The sequence below is a fragment of the Bos javanicus genome, chromosome 27 (assembly GCF_032452875.1).
Source record: "Bos javanicus breed banteng chromosome 27, ARS-OSU_banteng_1.0, whole genome shotgun sequence".
Lineage (NCBI taxonomy): Eukaryota > Metazoa > Chordata > Mammalia > Artiodactyla > Bovidae > Bos > Bos javanicus.
The window spans coordinates 36,487,221-36,507,646 of NC_083894.1; the positions used below are offsets into that span (position 1 = coordinate 36,487,221).

Genomic DNA, 20,426 nt, shown 5'->3' on the forward strand with positions numbered 1-20,426 from the left:
GGATAAGAACGCACTTGCCAGTGCAGGGGGCACAGGCTCGATCCCTGCTTCGGGAGGATTCCACGTGCCGCGGAGCAACTAAACCCAGGGCACCACAAAGACTGGGCCCGAGTTCCAGGGCCCGTGAGAGGCAACGACTGAAGCCCACACGCCTGGAGCCCGTGCTGAGCAACAAGAGACGCCACTGCAAGGAAGAGCGGCCCCCGCTCATCGCAGCCAGAGAAAAGTCCGTGCCAGCGAAGACCCAGCGCAGCCAGAAGTAAACAAATAAATACAATTATTTTAAAAAAATTATGTCAAGATCATAACGGGCTTCCCAAGTGGCACTAGTGGTAAAGAACCCGCCTGCCAATGCAGGAGACGTGAGAGAGGAGGGATGGATCCCTGGGCTGGGAAGATCCCCCGAAGGAGGGAACGGCAACCCACTCCAGTATTCTTGGGCTTCCCTGGTGGCTCAGACGGTAAAGAATCCACCTGCAATGCAGGAGACCTGGGCTCGATCCCTGGGTTGGGAAGATCCCCTGGAGGAGGGCATGGCAAACCACTCCAGTATTCTTGCCTGGAGAATCCCATGGACACAGGAGCCTGGTAGGCTACAGTCCATGGGATTGAAAAGAGTCAGATATTACTGCAGCGACTGAGCATGCACGCAAGATCATAAGACATCTGGGATTAGTTTCAAGATAACGTCAGGGGGAAGTGTGTGCTGGAAGGTGATAGGCTATCCTACCCGGTTTTGTATCTATTTGTAATTTTTCACAATGCAAAAAGGTTTCAAAAAACACATTGAAACAGATGTCCAAGGAAATGGGGAGTCAAGACAAAACGGAATAAATAAAGTAAGTAGCGGGGACTGAAGGGAGGGTGGAGGCCACAGCCTGTGCAGGGGTCACCCCCGCCCTCCACTGCCGTCCCAGCCTGTCCCCACAGGGGTCTACCCGCATGGGCACAGAGACCCCAGGGAACCCTGGCGACAATCCTTTCTCTACCCCATTTACACAAGGGGACCCAGGGGCCTGGAGGAGAGTAGCTGGTTATTGGCCCCAAAGACTGGGTAAGACCCAAATCAGCCATCGGCCGGGCCTCTGGGTTCTAAGCCCTTCTTCCTAAAACATGACAGAAAAAGAAAACAAAACCAGCCATCCAAAGACCCTGATGCTGGGAAAGATAGAAGGCAAGAGGAGAAGGGGGCGACAGAGGATGAGATGGTTGGATGGCATCACCGACTCAATGGACATGAGCTTGAGCAAGCTCTGAGGGAGATAGTGAAGGACAGGGAAGCCTGGCGTGCTGCAGTGCATGGGGTCACAATGAGTCAGACACGACTGAGAGACTGAACAACAACTACAGAGCCCCCCTCTTATCCTGTGACCACCTTAGGCATATGAAGGGCGGCCGGCGGTGGGGAGCGGGAAAGGGGCACCATAGGTGTGCCTGGGAGTCTCTGGACCCCCATCAAGGAGAGCCCCTCCCTGCCCTCAGAGGGGTCACGGAGGCCGACAGATGGGCAGACAGAAAGAGAAGCCACCACCCCAGGCTTTAAAGAGAAACCACTCACAGCGGGGGTCTGAGCGAGTAAGTGGATGCCGGGGACCCTGGTCCTCCCTGCCCGAGGGCGCCCACCTTTACCTGGAGGGAGACGGTGCTGCCAGCCTCCTGCGTCCACTCTTGGGGGCTGGGCGGTCTCTGCTCCCTGCCGACCTCAGACTGCTCAGCCGCAGGCCCGGGGCCCTCCTCGAGCTCTGGTGAGCCACCGACTGTTCTCTGGAATAAGTGTGGGCCCAGCGGGGCCTCCTCCAGCCGGGAGCCATGTGCAGCCTCTTGCAGGTAGGAGACGATAGAGCCTTCCGCATCCCAGTCGTGCACCCTAGCCCCCGGGAAGAGACCGAGGACACCCGTCACCCCCAGCTTCCTCTCTTGGGGGTCCTGCCTGTCTGGAGCCTGCCCTGCCCTCTGGAGGCTGGGAGGGCGTGAACCAGCACACAGCATCGGCCCCGTCCAGAGACGCGGACACCGGTGCCGCTGGGCCTGTCCTCTGAGTGGATGGCTGTGCTTCTGTGGCCCCGTGATGGTCTGGTCATCAGGGGTCCCCACACCCGCCGTCCAGCCCCCCATGGTGCTCCCATCCCACAGTCCTCACGGCGGGGCTCAGCAGGTGGGATGACCCCCCCGCCCCTCAAAGCAGGCTCTTCCACAGCCTCAGGAACACAAGTGCGGGCTCCTCCCTCCCTCGCCGGCCGTTCCTTCCCAGTGTCCTCTGTGTCTCCTCCTAACTTTCCCAGCGTCTGACCCTGGAAGGGCCCAGGCTCAGTTTTCAGACCTCTCTCCCTGTCTATATCCACTTCCCAGGTGAGGTCATTCAACCTGTGGCTTTAAGCCCACCGGCGGGTCCCCAGCAGCTCGTCCCTGAGCTGCAGGCCTGTGTGTCCAACGGCCTCCTTGACACCTGCCTGGAGGTCTCTGATGGGCATCTCGCGGGCTCAAGTCCTCACCGAGGGGCTCCTCCCCAGCTGTCTCCCCACCCTGCAGCAGACGGCACCCTGGGTCCTGCAGGTGTCAGCTCAAGGACACCTGTGTCCTCTGGGACACCCCCTCTTTCTCTCAATCACTATATCTTATTTGCCAGCAAATCCTTGGGATTCCACTTCCAAAAATACATCCTGAGCATGACTACTCCTGGCCAACCATCTGGGTCCATGTCACTTTCCTGCACCTCATCTCCCTGCGTCTACCCCTGGCCGCATCTGGCTGTGGCCTGATCACCTTGGATCTCTGCTCAGAACCCTCCGACGGTTCTCCATCCCACCCAAGAAGCACCACAGTCCTTCTAGGACCCCAAGGCCTGCCATGTCAGGCCCCACCACCTCCCTGATCATCCTGCTCCAGGTGCAGCCAGCTCCTCGCTGTCCCTGGAGTGCAGTGGGCATGCTCTGCTCTGAGGCCTTTGCACCAACAGGGCCTCTGAGGCACCTCTGCTCAGATGCTCACAGGGCTTGTCACCTGAATTCCTTTACGTCTTTCCTCCAAGTCACTCTCAAGTGCCCCTGGCCACCTTCTCTGTAATTCCAACCTCCCCTTTTCCTGCTTTATTTTTTCTTTTCAGCACTTGGCACTAATGAGCATTTCTTTTTTAAAATTACTTTCCATTCCATTTACTTTATCTGTTTATTGTCAGTTTCCCCTCCCTAGAATACGGGCCCCCACCTCCAGGATCCAGTGCCCAATGATCTGAGATGGAGCTGATGTAATCAGAATAGAAATAAAGGGCTCAATAAATGCAATGCACTTGAATTATCCCCAAACCATCCCCCCCGCCACCCCCACTTCATGGAAAAACTGTCTTCCACGAAATTGGTCCTTGGCTACCAAAAAAGATTGGGGACCGCTGCACAAGAACACAAATGTCTCGCAGGTGGCGACAGTGTTTTGCTTAAGGCCACAACCCTGGCTTGGAGGCATTTGCACAGGGGCCTGGCACACAGCTGGCCTCAATACTCACTGTCGGGTGAATGAATGAAATCCATCTGTCCCCACGGGAGGGCTGGCCCAGGTCACAGAGCCCGCCAGTCATGCTCTGAGGCTTGGCCGCCAGGCCCCTGGTCCCTGTCTAGGGACGCTGCTGTCACAGCGGTGCAGTGGCCAGCACACACGGGCATCCAGTCCATGCTTGTTAAGCAAAGGGCCAGTGCTTGGGAGGCCCAGTTTCACCTTGGATCCTCACCGCTCAGCCTGCCCAATTTTCCTCAAGAATCAAAGGGTTCATCTGGGGCACTGAATGAATCCCGGCTATCCTGTCTCCTAAACGGCTTTGTTTTCCGTCCTGCTGGGGGATGGGGCCACACTGAGCGGCTCCTCCCTGGGGAGGCGCCATCTGCCGGGGCTTCTGGGAGGGGGACACGGGTGGGAAGGGGACAGGGGAGCAGGTTTCCCATGGTCAGGCTGGACCTGAGCTCCACGGGGGTGGCCGCGGCCTCCCGGGAGCACAGGAACCGTGTACTTTGGGGAAACTGAGGAGCAAAGCAACAGGGAGGACAGGGCCTCGGCCACGCCCTTCCTGGGCCAGCCCCAGAGGCCACGGTGATACCTGTCACTCGTCTGTCTGTCTCGCTCTCGCCCCAAGACCCCTCTGCACTTAGCCCAAGCACCAGGGTGCGGTGGGCTGTCCACCGCATGGACGTGGCCTGGACACTCTGTGTCCACCGAGGCGCACGAGGCCCTTCCGCCTGCACTGCCAGCCTGGCCGGGTCCCAGGCCTTCTCATGGCGGGAAGCGTGGCCAGGAGCTACCCAGGAGAGGAACCATCTTCAACAGCTGAAGCTCTGTCCCACCCAGATAAGCCCAATTGGCCTCACTCCTCCAGAGAGGCGTAACTAGAAAGGGCAGCCTTATCAGCTCCGTCACATGCAGGCCCTGTGACTGCCCACCCGCTTGCCTGGGCCCTGGAGCTTCCAGGTTTCCAATTATGGTTTGCTTTCAACAATCGACACAACAGTGACCAGGCCCAGGGCCCCCGGCTCTGCTGTACTGCCAGGGCCGTGGCTTGTCCCAGCCTGACAATCGCTCTCCCCATCCCAACACCCCCAGCCTCTCTCCTGGGGGCTGCACAGGAGTTGGAGGTGGGGCGGGGAAGGACTGGCCTTTGCAGACGCAGCTCCACTCTTTATCACAACACAGAGGCCTGCGTGCTGGCTGGGAGGTGCAGGGGCAAGCTGGCACCTTACTGAATTATTTCCTCCAGGGCGTTTGGCACACAAGGTTTGGGGGGCAGCAGCATATAAAAGTTCCCCTTACTCGCTGCTAGGCACAGGAACCCCCCAGGAGCCCGGGATGGCAAAAGGCACCCCGCCCGGCAGCCCAGCCCTTGCCCTTACCTGTCCTGGCTCGAGTCCATCGCCCAACTCACGGTGGGGGTTTCTGAGACTCGGGCGTGTACCCTCTGCTGGCCTGAAACAAGAGACACTTCACGCTCTGAGTCCTGCCCTGCACCTGTTGAGTCCTCCTGCCTCTCATGACCTGGCAGCTTCTCTTCTGACCTCTGACCTTCCTCCTGGTCAAGCAAATCGATAAGGCCATTTGTGGCATCTGAATCCACCGTGTCGTCCTCCACGAGGTCCAGAGAGCCCAGCGTGGGGCCCTGGGGTCCCTCGGAGAGCGCCCCCTCCAGCTTCCACTCGTGCCCGGTGGCGTCCGAGTCCTCGGCCTTGCTGCACTCCAGAGAGGAGTCCTCAGCAGTGACCAGTGAGGGCGTGAGGCCCGCGGACCACACCTGCATGTCAGACATCTCCAGCAGGGCGTCATGCTCCGTGCCCGCCAAGGGGATGGCGTCTAGGACGGCCACCTCGTTCCAGTACTGGTCTGCGCGCAGCGGAGAGGGGAGCGCGTAGTGCAGGGAGGCGGGGGACAGCAGCTCGTCCTGCAGCGACGAGTAACCTGGATGGGCAGACAGAGGAGACGTGCTCCAGCGGCGCCCTACGTCATGCGTGCGCACGTGCAGGGCCACACACTCGAGCGCACAGGCTTGGCCACGATCGGGCATGCACATTCCGGGGCGGGACTGCCCAAGCCTTGCGGCTGCTGCCCAGGCACGTGGGCAAGATGACAAGGCTCTGGGGCGCGGGGCGCGGGGCAAGCCGGGGGTGGGGGCTGGACGCCAAGAGAAGAGAATGGAACCCTTGCTCTTCCGAGTCCAGAGCAGGAATCAAGACGCCTTGATCCAAAGGCTTGCGCCCGAGCCTTCCGACAGCCGCGTGGAAGGAGGGGCTGCTCTCTTGTTGCACCCTGGTTCCCTGGGCACAGCTCTGGGCGGGGGGTGCTCTGTTAGGGAGGCACCTCCAAGGGAGGGGGGCAACCCCAGAGCCACTGTGGGTGACTGTGCCCTTGCCGGGGGTAGGGGGTGGGGGTCTGGCGAGCACAGAGAGCATCCGCAGACCTCGGCGCGGTGGTTAAACGGGAAACCCCGAGGAGGTTTGGGATGGGGTCAGCCGTCTACAAGCAGCGGCGTATGGATTCCAGGAACTGGGAAGGGTCTAAAGTGGCACCGAGGTTGGGGGCGGGGTGCGGGGCGGTACTCCAGGGTTAACAGCGGGAGGCCGGGTCAGAGGGCCCACGAGGTGCCAGGCACATCACCGCTCCCTCGCAAGTCTGCCTGCTCGGGCGGGGTCAGCCGTGAGCCCGTGGGCGGGGAGCCGGAGGGCCTGGGCCCCTGACATGCCGCCTGGTCTCACGCCTATTCCCTGGGGATATGCCAGGACCCCGACCCCGGACAGTTTCCTGACTGGGTCTGGTGTGGAGATGTCAGGATACTGTGGGGGCGCAGGCATGAGTGTGAGATAGGTGTGTGTGTTAGGAGCCTAAGCCCCTTCTAACTGCGGTGAGGGAGGGGATCGCTGCCCTTGCTTTGGAGCCGGTGCTGATCCACAGGCAGGGGAAGGGCTAGAAGCCAAAATTCTCCACTGGGTCCAGGTAGTCTGGGGCCCCGGGAGTACGCCTGCGCCCACAACCTCTGAAGATCCAGCAGAGCCCAAAGGGACCTGCGGCGTGGGTGGGGCTGCCCTGCAGGGCCTCCAGGGGCCCTTCCAGCAGCCCAGAGAGGCCCCTAACACAGTGTCCACACTCTCCATCCCACCACTCGGACGTCACTCGGCCCCCTCTGCTGTGTCCAGGCTTTCAGCCCCTCTCCTGGCCAGACCGGCCCACCTCACGCCCAGCTGGGCCTCAGCTCCTGCCCTCCAGCTGCTAGACTTCTGACAGAGCTCAGCTGTCCTCATTCACTCACTTCTCCCACCAAAAAATACTGAGGTCTGCTTCCATGGCAGGCCCCATACATGCTAAAGGGTTGGGGACTATAAACACACAGGCGTGCGCACACACACACACACACACACACACAGGGGCAGGTTCTCTTCGTCCTCTTTCTTTCACGACGTTTTCCCAATGACTCCAGCTCACCTGGATCCTCCATCTCTGAACCTACCCCACGATCTCCCCAGCTGGTTCCCCGGACTGTCCACTCCAAGGACAAGAAGCCTGTCCCCGTGCGGAGCCTTCAGAATCAGGAGGGACACGGGAACCAGGATGGATGACCTGGCCCGTAAGTCGTGAAACGGCGACAGCTAATGAGGACAGGTGTGCAAGGTTGCAGGCAAGTGAGCTATGTGCTTGACTCTCCTAATCTTCCATGGGAGCTTTCCTCCCGCCTGATCTACAAGACTCCTACACGTCTACATGGTTTTGCATCCCCAAATTAGGAGAAGGAGGAAGAAACCATGGTGTCTGGGGGTGGTGTGGGCTGGCGGGAGGGCTCTGCAGTGACAGGGACCAAGGGAGCCCCCCAGCTCTGGCCAAACTGGGAAGAACAAAGCAGACGGTAGGGGACACGTGTGCCTCGGAGCCCCCCACAATAGTGACACCAAGTCTTATGTGTGAGATTATGACCGAACTGGAAAACCAGGGCCACGGCCTTCCAACCCTCCACAGAAACCTCTGCAGGTAGAGATGAGCAGGCCGTTTAAGAATCACATAATTAGTTTTCTTCTTGTTATTATTCTTGAAAGCATTATTCCATTATTACCATTACTAATTGAGTTCTCTCTCATGAAAATATATCCAACATGTTATTTTTATTTGTCACATTACTCCTACCTTATAGATGAGGAAACTAGAGATTTAGCAACTTGCTTAAGGGACACAGAGTGGTTCTAGAGTTTGCCAATACAATATTTTAAAGATAGCTTCATGGAGGTACAGTTGGCATATGATAAATGCAGATTATATATATATATATATATATATATATATATATATATAAAATTTGTTTGGCTGTGCTGGGTCTTCGTTGCTCTGCAGGCTTTTCTCTAGTTGCGGCGATGGGGGCCACTCTCTAGTCACCGTGCGAGGACTTTTCATTGTGGTGGCTTCTCTTGCTGTGGAGCACAGGCTTCAGGGTGTGCAGGCTTCAGCAGCTGAGGCACATGGGCTCAGGAACTGCGGCTCCCAGGCTGTAGAGCAAAGGCTCAGTAGTTATGGCACACGGGCACAGCTGCTCCGTGGCATGTGGACTCTTCCTGGACCAGAGATTGAACCTGTGTCCCCTAGGTTGGCAGACAGACTCTTTATCACTCCATAAGCCATGGAGGAAGCCCTAAATGCCTGCATTTAAAGTAGATGATCTGATAATTTCGGACACAGGGAAACACCCATGAAACAAACCATCAGCACAGTGATGAGGGGGCCATTCATCATCCCTGAAAGATTTCCTCAGGCTTCTTTGCAGTCCTTCCTTCCACCACCCTGCCCCCAGGTAACCACTGATCTGCTTTCTGTCACTCGACATTAGTTGCACTTGCCAGAATTTTATCTAAATGGAGCTATACAGTGTGGAATCTTTGTGTCTGGGTTGTTTTTTTTTTTTTTTAACTCAGCTTAATTTCATCCATGTTGTTGCATGTATTGACAATTCATCCATTGTTTTTGCTGAATGGCTAGGTCACATTGTTGGGATATCTTTAACTTTTAAAGAAACAACCAAAGTTTTTTCCCAAGTGGCCCATTTACATGCCCACCAGCGGTGCATGGGGGTCCCAGGCTCCCCACATCCTCAACACTTGGTATGGTGAGTCTTTTTCACTTTAGTTTTCCTACAGCTGTGTAGTGTACGTCCTTATATCAATAGTTTTAATTTGTATTTCCCTGATGACTAATAATGCGGAGTATCTTTTTGTGTGCTTGTTTGCCATTTGTATATCTTCTTGGTTAAGTTAAAATCTTGTGCTCATTCTAAAGCTTGGGTTGTTTTTTTATTATTGAGTTTTGAGAGTTCTTTATGTATTGTGGATACAAGTCCTATATCAGATGATTATTTGCCAACACTTTCTCCCAATCAGTAGCTTGTTTTTTTTGTTTTTTTTTTTTCCATTTTTTATAGCGCATTTTGAAGGGCAGATGTTTTTGATGAAGTCCAACTCGTTGATTTGTTCTTTTGCGGGTTGCGCTTTTTGGTATTGCATATAAGAGATCTTTGCCTTATCCAAGATCTCTAAGGTTTTTTTTTTTTCTTATGTTTTAATCAAAAAGTTTTATAGTTTCAGGTTTTACATTTAACCTATGATCCATTTTGATTTAATTTTTGCATATGATGTAAGGTATGAATCAAAGTTCATTTCTGCATATAAATGTCCAATTGCTCCAGCATGATATGTGGTAAAAATGATCCACTGAATTATCTTTGCTGAATATCAGTTGTTCCTGTATGTGTGGTTCTATGTCTGGACTCACTGACTTATCTATCTTTATGGCAATACCACACTGCATTGGTCACTGTAGCTTTGTAATAAATCTTGTTCAGTCACCAAGTCATGTCTGACTCTTGTGTGACCTCATGGACAATAGCCCCCCAGGCCCCTGTGTCCATGGGATTTTCCAGGCAAGAATACTGGAGTGGGTTGCCATTTCTTGAAGTCACTATAAATCCTTCAACTTTGTCCTTTTTCAAAGTTGTTTGGATGTTCTAGGTCTTTTCCATATAAATTTTAGAACAATGTCACTTTTCACAAAAAAGCCTACTGGGATTTGATTGGGCTGCATCAGATATTTCGATCATTTCAGGGAGAACTGACACCTGTACTGAGTCTTCTGACCCATGAGAACAGTGGATCTCTCCATTTATTTGTCGTTGCTCAGTTGCTGAGTCGTATCCAACTCTGCGACTCCACAGACTGCAGCCCACCAGGCTCCTCTGTCCTCCACGATCTCCTGGAGTTTGCTCAGGTCTTCTTTAATTTCTGTCAGCAGTGTTCTGTAGTTTTCAGTGTATATTTCCTACATCTTTTATCAGATTCACCTCCAAGTATTTCTATTTTTTCAATGTTACTGTAAAGGCTATTCTTTTTTCAATTTCAGTTTGTACTTTTACACTGCTAGTATATAGGATTCAATTGATTTTTTTATATACTGAAATTGTATCCTGCAACCTCACCAAACTCATTTATTAGCTTCCATCGGATTTTTATATATATCACGTTGTCCATGAACAAAGACAGTTTACTTCTTCCTCTCCAACCTAGCTGCCTTTTATTTCTCTTACTTGCCTTATTGTACCAGTAGCACCTCAAGGACAGTGGTGAACAGAAGCAGGGGTAGTGGGACTTCCCTGGTGGTCCAGTGGCTAGGACACCTCACTCCCAGTGCAGGGGGCCGGGGTTCCATTCCTGGTCAGGGAACAAGATATCACATGCTGCAACGAAGAGATCCCACACACTGCAAGGAACATTGAAGACCTGAGTGCCCTAAGACGAGGTGCAGCCAAAAAATAAGTATTTAAAAAAAAGAAAAGAAAAAAAAGCAGCAGCAGCAGGAGCAGACATGGCTGTCTTGTCACTGAATGTGGGAGGAAAGCACTCAGTCTTTCACCATCAAGTGTAATGTTAGCTTCAGGCTTTTTTGTAGATGCCTTTAGGTCTCTGCTCCAGTAAATTGCTACTCTTCATATTCACAAATCAGACTGTCCGATTTGGGGGATAGTAATTTGCCCTAACAGAGAAGGCAATGGCACCCGACTCCAATACTCTTGCCTGGAAAATCCCATGGACGGAGGAGCCTAGTAGGCTGCAGTCCATGGGGTCGCTAGGAGTCGGACGCGGCTGAGTGACTTCACTTTCACTTTTCACTTTCCTGCATTGGAGAAGGAAATGGCAACCCACTCCAGTGTTCTTGCCTGGAGAATCCCAGGGATGGGGGAGCCTGGTGGGCTGCTGTCTATGGGGTCACACAGAGTCGGACACGACCGAAGTGACTTAGCAGCAGCAGCAGCAGCAGCAATTTGCCCTAAGTCCTCACTTCTCCTACAGATTCTAGAAGAGTTACTGATTTTTCAAAGTCTTTACTTTTTACTTGTTGTCAGCATGGTGTGGTGACATCCATGCTCCTTACATGCAAAGCCAGATGCTGATTTCTTTTTGAATATTCAACTATTCTCCATTCCTTGGACGAACCCCGCTTGATCGTGATGGCTTGTCCTTTTAAATAGTGTTGGCTTTAGATTTGCTAAAATTTAGAGTTTCTACATAAATACTGACTCCTTATCAGTCTGTAGTTTTTCTATAATGGCTTTCTTTCTTTCCTTTTCTTTTTGACCAAAAATGTAAAGCGGCCCTCATAGGATGAGCTGGGAAATATTATGTCCTTTAAAATTTTCTGAGTGAGTTATTTCTTCCTTAATGTTTGGTAGCATTCGCCAGTGAAGTCATCTAGGCTTGGAGTTTTCTTGGTGGGAATGTTTTTTTTTTTTTTATTAATTTGTTTTATCGAAGTATAGTTGATTTACAATGTTGTCTTAATTTTCACTGTGCAGCAGAGTGATTCAGTTATATACATACATATTCTTCATAGTCTTTGCCATTATGTTTAATCATAGGATGTTGAATCTAGTTCCCTGTGCTACACAGTAGGACCTTGTTGCTTATCCATCCTGTATATAATAGCTTGCATTTGCTGATCCCAAACTCCCAGTCCCCCTTCCCCCAGCTCCCCTCCCCCTTGGCAACCACACGTCCTTCCTCTATGTCTGCATCTGTTTCTGTTTCATAGATAACTTCATCTGTGTCATATTTTAGAGTCCACATATAAGTGACATGACACGGTAGTTGTCTTTCTCTGTCTGACTTACTTCACTTCGTATGATAATCTCTAGGTCCGTCCATGTTGCTGCAAATGGCATTATTTCATCCTTTTTAATGGCTGAGTAATACTCCATTGTATCTATGTACCAGATCCTCTTTATCCACTCATCTGTTGATGGACAGGTTGTTTCCATGTCTCGACAACTGTAAACAGTGCTTCAGCGAACATTATGGCGCGTGCACCTTCAAATAATAATTGTGTTTGGATATCCACCCAGGAGTAGGAGTTCAGGATTACACGGCAACCAGTTTTTTGAGGAACCTCTGTACTATTTTCTATAGTGGTTGCTCCAACTTACAAATTGGTGGGAATGTTTTAAATTATGCATTTAATTTCTTTACTATATTCAGAGTATCTCTTTCTTCCTATGTGAGCTTTGAGTTTGTACTTTCCAAGAACTTTGTCAATCTCGCTTATGCTTTCAAATTTACTGGAATAAAATTATCATAGTATTATCATCCTTTTGCTTCCTATAGAATCTTCAGTGATATTACCTCTTATTCTTGATATTGGTAACTCTTTTCTTCTCTTTCATGATCAGTCTGGCTGGGTGCTTATTAATTTATCGATCATTTCAAAGAACCAGCCTTTGGTTTTACTGATTTTCTTTAGTGTTTTCTGTTTGTAGTTTCATCAATTTCTGCTTTGATCTTTATTATCTTCCTTCTGCTTACTTTGGGTTTAAGTTGTTCTTTTTACAGTATCTTAAAATATTACAAAGCTGAGGTAACTGACTTGAGAACTTTTCTCTCGTTTAATGTGGATGTTTAGTGCTATAAATTTCCCCCTAATACTGCTTTGCTGGCATCCCATACATTTTGACATCGCGTGTTTTCATTTTCATTCCATTCAAAATACTCTCTAATTTCCCTTTTGCTCTATTCTTTGACCCACGGGTTACTTCGAAGTGTATTATTTAGCTTCCAAGGAGTTCCTATGTATCTTTTGGTTATTGTCTTGTAATTTAATTTACTGTGGTCAGAGAATATACATTGAATGACTTAAATTCTTTGATATTTATCAAGACTTGCTTTATAGTCTAGGACAATGGTCTCCAACCTTTTTGGCACCAGCGGCCAGTTTCGTGGAAGAGAATTTTTTTCATGAACCAGGTGCAGGAGATGATTTCAGGATGATTGAAGTGCATTACATTTATTGTGTTCGATTTACTGAGAATTGAACACCACGGTCGCTCTGACAGGAGACGGAGCCCCGGCAGTGATGTGGGTGTTGAGGACAGCTGTAAATACAGATGAGGCTTCGCTCACTTGCCCGCCACTCAATCCTGCTGTTCCTAACGGGTGGACTGTGGCCCAGGGGTCGGGGCCCTTGGTTGAGAATATGCTCTATGTCGGTCTGTTGCAGGCGCAACTGAAAAGACTGTGTATTCTGCTGTCATTGGGTGGAACGTTCCATGAATGTCAATCAGGTCAAGGTGAATGACTGCTGTTCAAATCTATTTGGGTACTCATTTTTCTACCTGTTCTATCAATTAGCAAGATGGGGGTATTGAAATCTCCCACTGTAACTGTGGTCCTGTCTATTCCTCACTGTGGTTTTCTCAGATTTTGCTCATGTATTTTAAAGCTATGTTGCTGCTGCTAAGTCACTTCAGTCGTGTCCGACTCTGTGCGACCCCATAGAAGGCGGCCCACCAGGCTCCCCCGTCCCTGGGATTCTCCAGGCAAGAACACTGCAGTGGGTTGCCATTTCCTTCTCCAATGCATGAAAGTGAAAAGTGAAAGTGAAGTCACTCAGTCGTGTCTGACTCTTAGTGACCCCATGGACTGCAGCCCACCAGGCTCCTCCGTCCATGGGATTTTCCAGGCAAGAGTACTGGAGTGGGGTGCCATTGCCTTCTCCGAAAGCTATGTTACTTGTGCTTTAACATTTAAGACTGTGATGCCCTCTTGATGGACTGCTTATCCTTATGAAATTATTTTCTTTATCCCTGGTAACATTCTTTGTTCTTACATCTACTTGTTTGGTATTATTACAGCCACTTCAGTCTGCTTTTGATTAGCATTAGCATAGTTTATGTTTTCTCACCCTTTGACTTTTAAGGGATTTGTGTTTTATACTTAAAGACATTTCCTGTAGGCAGTATATAGTTGAAATTTACCTTTATATCCGCCTTTTAATTTGTTTTTTTTAGATCATTTACAATAATGAGATTATTAATGTGGTTAGGTTTAAATCTATCATTTGTTAATTTCTACTTCTGTCCCATCAGTTTTTTGTTCTCTTTTCCCTTTCTTTATGCCTTTTTAAAAAAAATTTTATTCACTTATTTTTGGCTGTGCTAGGTCTTCGCTGCTGCACAAGTCTTGCTCTAACTGTGGTGCGTGGGCTTCTCAGTGCGGTGTCTTCCCTCGTTGCAGAGCACGGGCTCTAGGGCGCTTGGACCCAGTAGTTGTGGCTCCCCGGCTCTAGAGTACAGGTCCAGTAGTTGTCGTACACGGGCTTAGTGGCTCCATATCATGTGGGATCTTCCCAGATCAGGCATCCAACCCATGTCTCCTGCACTGGCAGGTGGGTTCTTTACCGCTGAGCCACCAGGGAAGCCCTTTTTATGCCTTATTTTGGGTTAATTGAAAATTTCCATTTTATCTCTTAGGGTGGCTGATTAGCTATGATTCTTTGAGTAGTTTAGGAATTGCTTTTGGGCTTCTAGCATACATCATTAAACTACCCCAGTCTACCTATAAGTGATATGATAACACTTTGCATATAGTATAAGAACCTTACAATAATATACTTCCACTTTTCTCTCTCAACTTTTTCAACTTTTGTACCTTCGTTGTAATACATGTCACTTTTGTATATGTTATAAACACAACATTATATTATTTTGTTTAAACAGTTATCTTTTAAAGAGATTTAAATAATGAGAAAATTATGTATTATCCTTATAGTTAGCATTTTGGGCACTGTTCATTCGTTCATGTAAATCCATATTTCTTTCTGGTGTCATTTTTCTTTTGGCCTGAAGGACGTTTTATGAAAAAAAAAAATTGCTTGTAGCAGTCACTTCCTGTTGACGACTTCCTTCTGTTTTTGTATGTCTGGTGATATCTTTATTTGCTTTCATTTTTGGAAGTTATTTTTGCTGGGTATAGAATTCTAGGTTACTTTAGAGATGTTCTAGTTTAAAGATGTGTCCTACTTTAAAGATATTGCTCTGCTGACTTACTTCCATTGTTCCCAGTGAGAAATATGATGTAATCCTTATCTTTATCTCCATATATAATGCATCTTTTCCCCCACCTTTGGCTACTTTAAAAACTTTATCACTGGTTCTGACTAATTTGTTTAAAATGTGCCTTGGTATAGTAGACTTCATGTTTCATGTGGTTAACGGAACTTCTTGGATCTGTGTAATTATTGTTTTTGTCAACTTGGAAAATTCTGGGCCATTAATTCTTCAAATACTTTTTCAGCCCCTTTCTCTGTTGGAAACTAATTTCACAAATATTAGGCCACCTGAAATTGCCCCATAGCTCACTGATGCTTTTAAAGATTTTTTGTTGTTCTTTCATTTTGGAGAGTTTCTATTACTATGTTGCCAAGTTCACCTTTTCTTCTTTAATGAAATTTAATTCAGTGTATTTTTCAATCTATATCTTGTAGTTTCACCTCTAGGGGATTGGTTTGGGTCTTTAAAAAACATCTTCCAAGTTTCTACTTGACTTCTGGAACATGTGAAATAGTTATAATAATTGTTTTACCATTCTTGTCTACTAATTCTAACATCTGCATCAGTTTTAATTGATTGATTTTTCTTCTCATTATGGGTTTTGTTTCCCTGCCTCTTTGAATGTGTGTCTGAGAATCTTTAATTGGATTATTTGAATGTCAGACACTGTGACTTTTATCTTGTTGGGTGCTGGATATTTTGTATTCCTGTAACAAATCTTTAGAGTCCCTTGGACTGCAAAGGAAAGCAAACCAGTCAATCCTGAAGGAAATCAACCTTGAATATTCATTGGAAAGATTGTTATTGAAGTTGAAGCTCCAGTATTTTGGTCACCTGATGTGATGAGCTGACTCAATGGAAAAGCCACTGATGCTGGGAAAGGTTGAAGGCAAAAAGGAGAAGGGACCAGCAGAGGATGAGATGGTTGGATGGCATCACTGACTCAGTGGCCATGAATTTCAGCAAACTCTGGGAGATAGTGGAGGACACAGGAGCCAGTCTATGGGGTCGTGAAGAGTCAGACATGACTTAGCATTGAACAACAACAAATGATTCTTGAGCTTTGTTCTGTTATGTCGTTGAGTTACTTGAAAACAGGTTGATCCTCTTGAGTTTTGCTTTCAAGGTTGATTAGGTGGGAGCACTGATCAATCTAGGGCTAATCATTCTCCATTATTGAGGAGGACCACTCTGTGTTCCCTATGCAACGTCTGTGACAATCAGTCTGACTGTTGGGAATAGACGATTAATAATCAACCAAAATTTGTGGGGGACCTTCTGAAGCTCTCCAGAGTGCTGTCTCTGTGCAGCTGTCTCTCTAGGGAATTCCAGCTTCCCTGATCTCCTTGGATTGCCAGAAACTTCTCCTTAACCAGGGGTTCTTCTGGATTTCTCTTCCTTCCTCCATGACTTAGAAACTCTTTCAAGGCAGTAATCCAGGCAATTGTAGGGTTCATCTCATTTATTTTCCACGTTTCATATATCACTGACCTTTATTGCCTGATGTCAGTGTCTTGAGAACTGCTGTTTCATATAGCTTGTCCATTTTTTGCTTGTTTTAAGCAGGAGGGATATGTTCAGTACTTGTTGCCTTATCTTAGCCAAAAGTGGACTGCATCTCAGACAGCTCTTCAGATATGGTTGGATAAACATTCTATCACTCCTGGGAATCTCAGTAAGATGTGATTAAGGGTGAGAGAGGGTAATAACTCTGCCAGTCACAGTATGTCTGAGTCTCATTTTTGGTGACTTTACCACCTTGAAACTTCCTGGGGTTCACATAAGTGGAATTTCACCCAAATGAAAGTGTGTCCACAAAGAGAACTCATGCACACCCTTCCTCAGGACTTCTTTCTGCCTCGTGTTTATCCTGGAGCCCCTTCCCTGATCACAGGGCTTGGGGGCTATGCTCCCTGCCCCCTCTGAGTCTCCAGAAGACCCCACTGACCCCCACACACCCCCACAAGCATGGATCTGAGGCTGTAGGTGGCCATACTCAATGGAGTGGGGATTCCTACTGAGCAGAGGCCATGCTCAGCAAGGATTATCAAACAAAGTCTGGGTGGACCAGAGCACAGGAAGGTTGGCTGAGTCCTCTGGTTGAGATCCAGAAGTGCCTGTCTCTTGAGCAGTCTCTCGTGTGACCCTACCATACCTGGGTCACCAGCCCATCCCTGTCTAGAGCTGTCCCCTCGGGGTTGTATTTTGGGGAAATCAGGTAACAGGCAATCAAACACACAGCCTTGGGGCAGGACAATCCAGCAGTACCCACCCCCTGATTCCAGCCCCTCCTTATCTCAGCTGTCACCCGGGCTCTCTGTTAACCCAGATGGAACGACGACCCTAATAATTTGATGTCAGCAGCAGACTCGACAAGAGGTGGACAGACAGCCTGACCTTAGACGGAAGCCACACTTCCCTAGCTGGGCTAAGAGTCGAAAGAAACAAGACATATTATATTTCCAAGTAGACGTTGCATCCAACCCATGAAATCAAATGGAGTTGACTGAATAGGATATGAGATATCCATCTTTCCCTTTCATATGAGAAATCCTTTATTTTTAGGAATACAGTTTTGTTTTGTTTTGTTTTGCTCTATGGGCAAGTTTTTTCCTTCACATTTCACATTTATTCCCAGATTCTGGGGTAGTTCTCTCCTGTACAGGAGAAGCAAACTGGCCCTTCTGCCCTGGCCAGTCCAGACAAACCCAGCAAGAAGAGCCAGGAAGGATGGATGAGAGAGCTCAGGTTCCTATCTTCCTGAAACCACAGAGCAACCAATCACCGCCCTGAGTGTCCACAGTGGCCGAGGGAGGCTCAGACGAGCAGAGAGCAGGGAAAGCACAAAGGAAACAAGGGAATGCCGTGGCCATCAGCACGAGGGCCGGGCTGGCCCAGGGACAGAAAGCCAGAGGAAGTGCAGGGGGCAGCCGTCTGCCTGCTCTTCCACCTCTGATCCTTCCTGCTCCTCCTCCCTGGGCCAGGAGGGCATGGTTTTCCAGGGACAGGAAGGCAGAAGGCAGGAAAAACACACAGAAGCCAGCTCTGGTGCCCCGAAAGGCCAGGATGGACCAAGCGTACGTCTGAGTGTCTGCTCCGGCCTGGCGGGAGTGAGCACGCAGGGCACACGGCCCGCGCCTGTCGGGACACCCATGGGATGAGGGGTTCGGAAGGGCTGACAGGCGACAGAGCGGCCAGGAAGCACGGAAGCGTTCAGAGTGTGTCTGCAATCAAAGTGGGGAGGACCCCTGGTAAACTCGTCAGCTCTCGGGACTCTTCTGCTCCAGACCGGCCATGGCTCTCCATCGCCTTCCCAGTAAAACCAGCGTCCCCACTGCAGCCTGGAGGAGCCGGCCTCCTGCGGCCCCTGCCCTCTCGTCCTCCGCTCTGGACCCTCCATGCTCTGCGGACGCACCAGGCCCACCTGCTCGGGGCCCCTGCCCAGACTGCTGGTCGGGGCACTCTCTCCCTTGTTCACATGCCCACCCCACCTCTCTCTCCAGCCTCTGTTCACATGCTACCCACTCCTACCCGACTATCTAACCCCTCAATCCCACACTCCAACCTTGCTTGACTCCAATTTTTTCCCCTCATCACCCTGCTAGCACATTATCTAACTCACTTCCATAAATTTTTGCTTGCCTGTCCCAACAGAAGGCAAGCTCCATGAAGGCTGAGTTTGGGGCTTTGCTCCTTTCGGGGTCTGTTTGAGAACTGACTTATCTGCCTGGCTTAGAACAACCTCTGGTGGGTGACAAGTGTTCAAAGAATATTTGCCAAATGAGCGGCACAACTGGACTGCCCTTCCACAGTCACGGGGCACGGGGCTCGGGCCCATGGGGGTTAGAACTCTCTGCTCCGGCTTTAGAGTCTCCAGGCCCCACGGGAGTCCCAGGGCCAGAAGAGACATTCATAAATACTTAGGTATGTAACTGCCCTTAAAAAAACTTTTTTTTTTAATTGTGATAAGAACACTTGGCTTAGGATCTGTCCCCTTGACAGGTTTTTAATTGTTGTACCTGCCTTGTTTATCCTCATATAATTCTATGTGCCCGGTGTCCATAGATTTGGGGTACAAAACCCTCAAAAGTTGCTGCCTTGCCTTGACTGAACCAAGTCTGGGCTTCTGTTAATAAACCCAACCAAGGGTCTGGGTTATCTAGTTAAAAAAGGGCAAAGTGTCTCATCTCTTGATTTCTCCCAGTTTGCAGTGTTTTTCGGCCACCCCCTCCTCAGTCCTTGTGAAAGAGAGTCGGTCACTTAGCGGTCCCCGTCACGTCCAGCCAGTCCCCCAAGGGGCAGGGAGAGGGCTGGTCTGGGAGCCCTGGACGCTGGGGCTGAGAGTGTGCCTCCTCCCCGGGGACAGCCTGGAGCTTGCACACAGGCCCTGGCTGGAAAGGCAGCCCCCCGCACCCCAGGGGGCAGGCTGGGGGTCCTTGGGAAAAGCATCTGGGGAGGCTGAGAGCCCTGAACCCCGGCCGCCGGGGGTGAGGCAGTGAAGGCAGGCAGTGTGGGCGAGAGCAGCAGGCCAGGTGAGGTCAGAGGCAGAAGAGACAGGCCGTAGGACGCAGTCATCCGATGAGTCCTGCGCTCGGGGGCGCTGGACACCAGGTTTCGGGGAGAGAGACCAGTGTGAGGGGCGTGGCATTCACTGGGGAGGCCCCTGCCCCCTGCCCCCTGCCTCCACTCTCTCACAAGCTCCGGTCACAGGGGCCCGCATGGAGGCACACATGTGGGAGTGGCCGGGATGGCTGGTGACCTGGGAGCCGGGGGAGGTCGGTGGGCAAGCTGGAGGGGTAGAGTGGAGGAGCATACCCTGCACCTGGAAAGCGGGTCCCCAGAACCAAATTGTTTTTCGAGGCCTGTAAGGAACCTCAGGTCTCTGATCCAAGTTGTGGGTTTTAAAGAGATTGATGGCCCAGCACGTGGAGTCAAGAGATCAAGAGGAAGGAAGGGTCCCAGCTCCCACCATCCCAGCAGGAGGTGGCTGGGCCTGCCGCTATGCGCTCTGATTACAGACGCAGATGGAGGGGAAACGGGATCTGGGCCCTGCTCCCCACACGGCCCCTCCTCTGCTGCAAGGAAGGTGTCCTAAAGGCCGCAGAGGGGGTACTGGGGGCAAAGGTCAAGGCCCCGTGGAGCGGGATCACCGGAGGGGGAGGGGCTCTGTGCCAGGCCAAACCGCATCCAAACAAGTGATGGGGAAGGGATGGGGCGAGAAAAAAGGGAGACAAAAGCAGAAACTGGCTTGAAGGAAAAAGCCCGCTTAGCCCCAGAGAAGGGGTAGCAGGAGGGCTTAAGGACACCTCTCCGCTGGTCCCCAACCGAGACCTCCGCCAGAACCTCGTGCCTACGGACGGACGGGGGTCTCAGGTGGGTCTGCGCAGAACTGGAGGGCGCGGCAAGCAGGGGAGGGTAGCGGAGCGGGGGCGGCAGCCGCCCCTCCTATCCTGCTGGGCCCCGGGCCCCCCGGACCCCCATCACCTCTGCTCTCACCACCGCCCATCCAGAGGGAGACTGACCTCCGGCCACCGGGTGAGAAGGTTCCAGGGAG

General features: G+C 50.5%; 1 protein-coding gene across 6 annotated transcripts in view; it reads right to left on the reverse strand.

Moving 5' to 3' along the window:
• Positions 1–20,426, reverse strand: part of ANK1 (ankyrin 1) — a 242,434-nt gene that overhangs the window by 14,010 nt on the left and 207,998 nt on the right. For 5 of the 6 annotated variants that reach the window (XM_061404574.1, XM_061404576.1, XM_061404575.1 and 2 more), the window contains 2 exons: positions 4,872–5,430; positions 1,630–1,867 (listed from right to left, as the gene is read on the reverse strand). In XM_061404574.1, the coding sequence (XP_061260558.1) occupies positions 1,630–1,867; positions 4,872–5,430 (797 nt within the window). Of the gene's footprint in view, positions 1–1,629; positions 1,868–4,871; positions 5,431–17,296; positions 19,473–20,426 lie in introns of those variants that run through there. The other variant, XM_061404578.1, reaches the window with a different exon arrangement.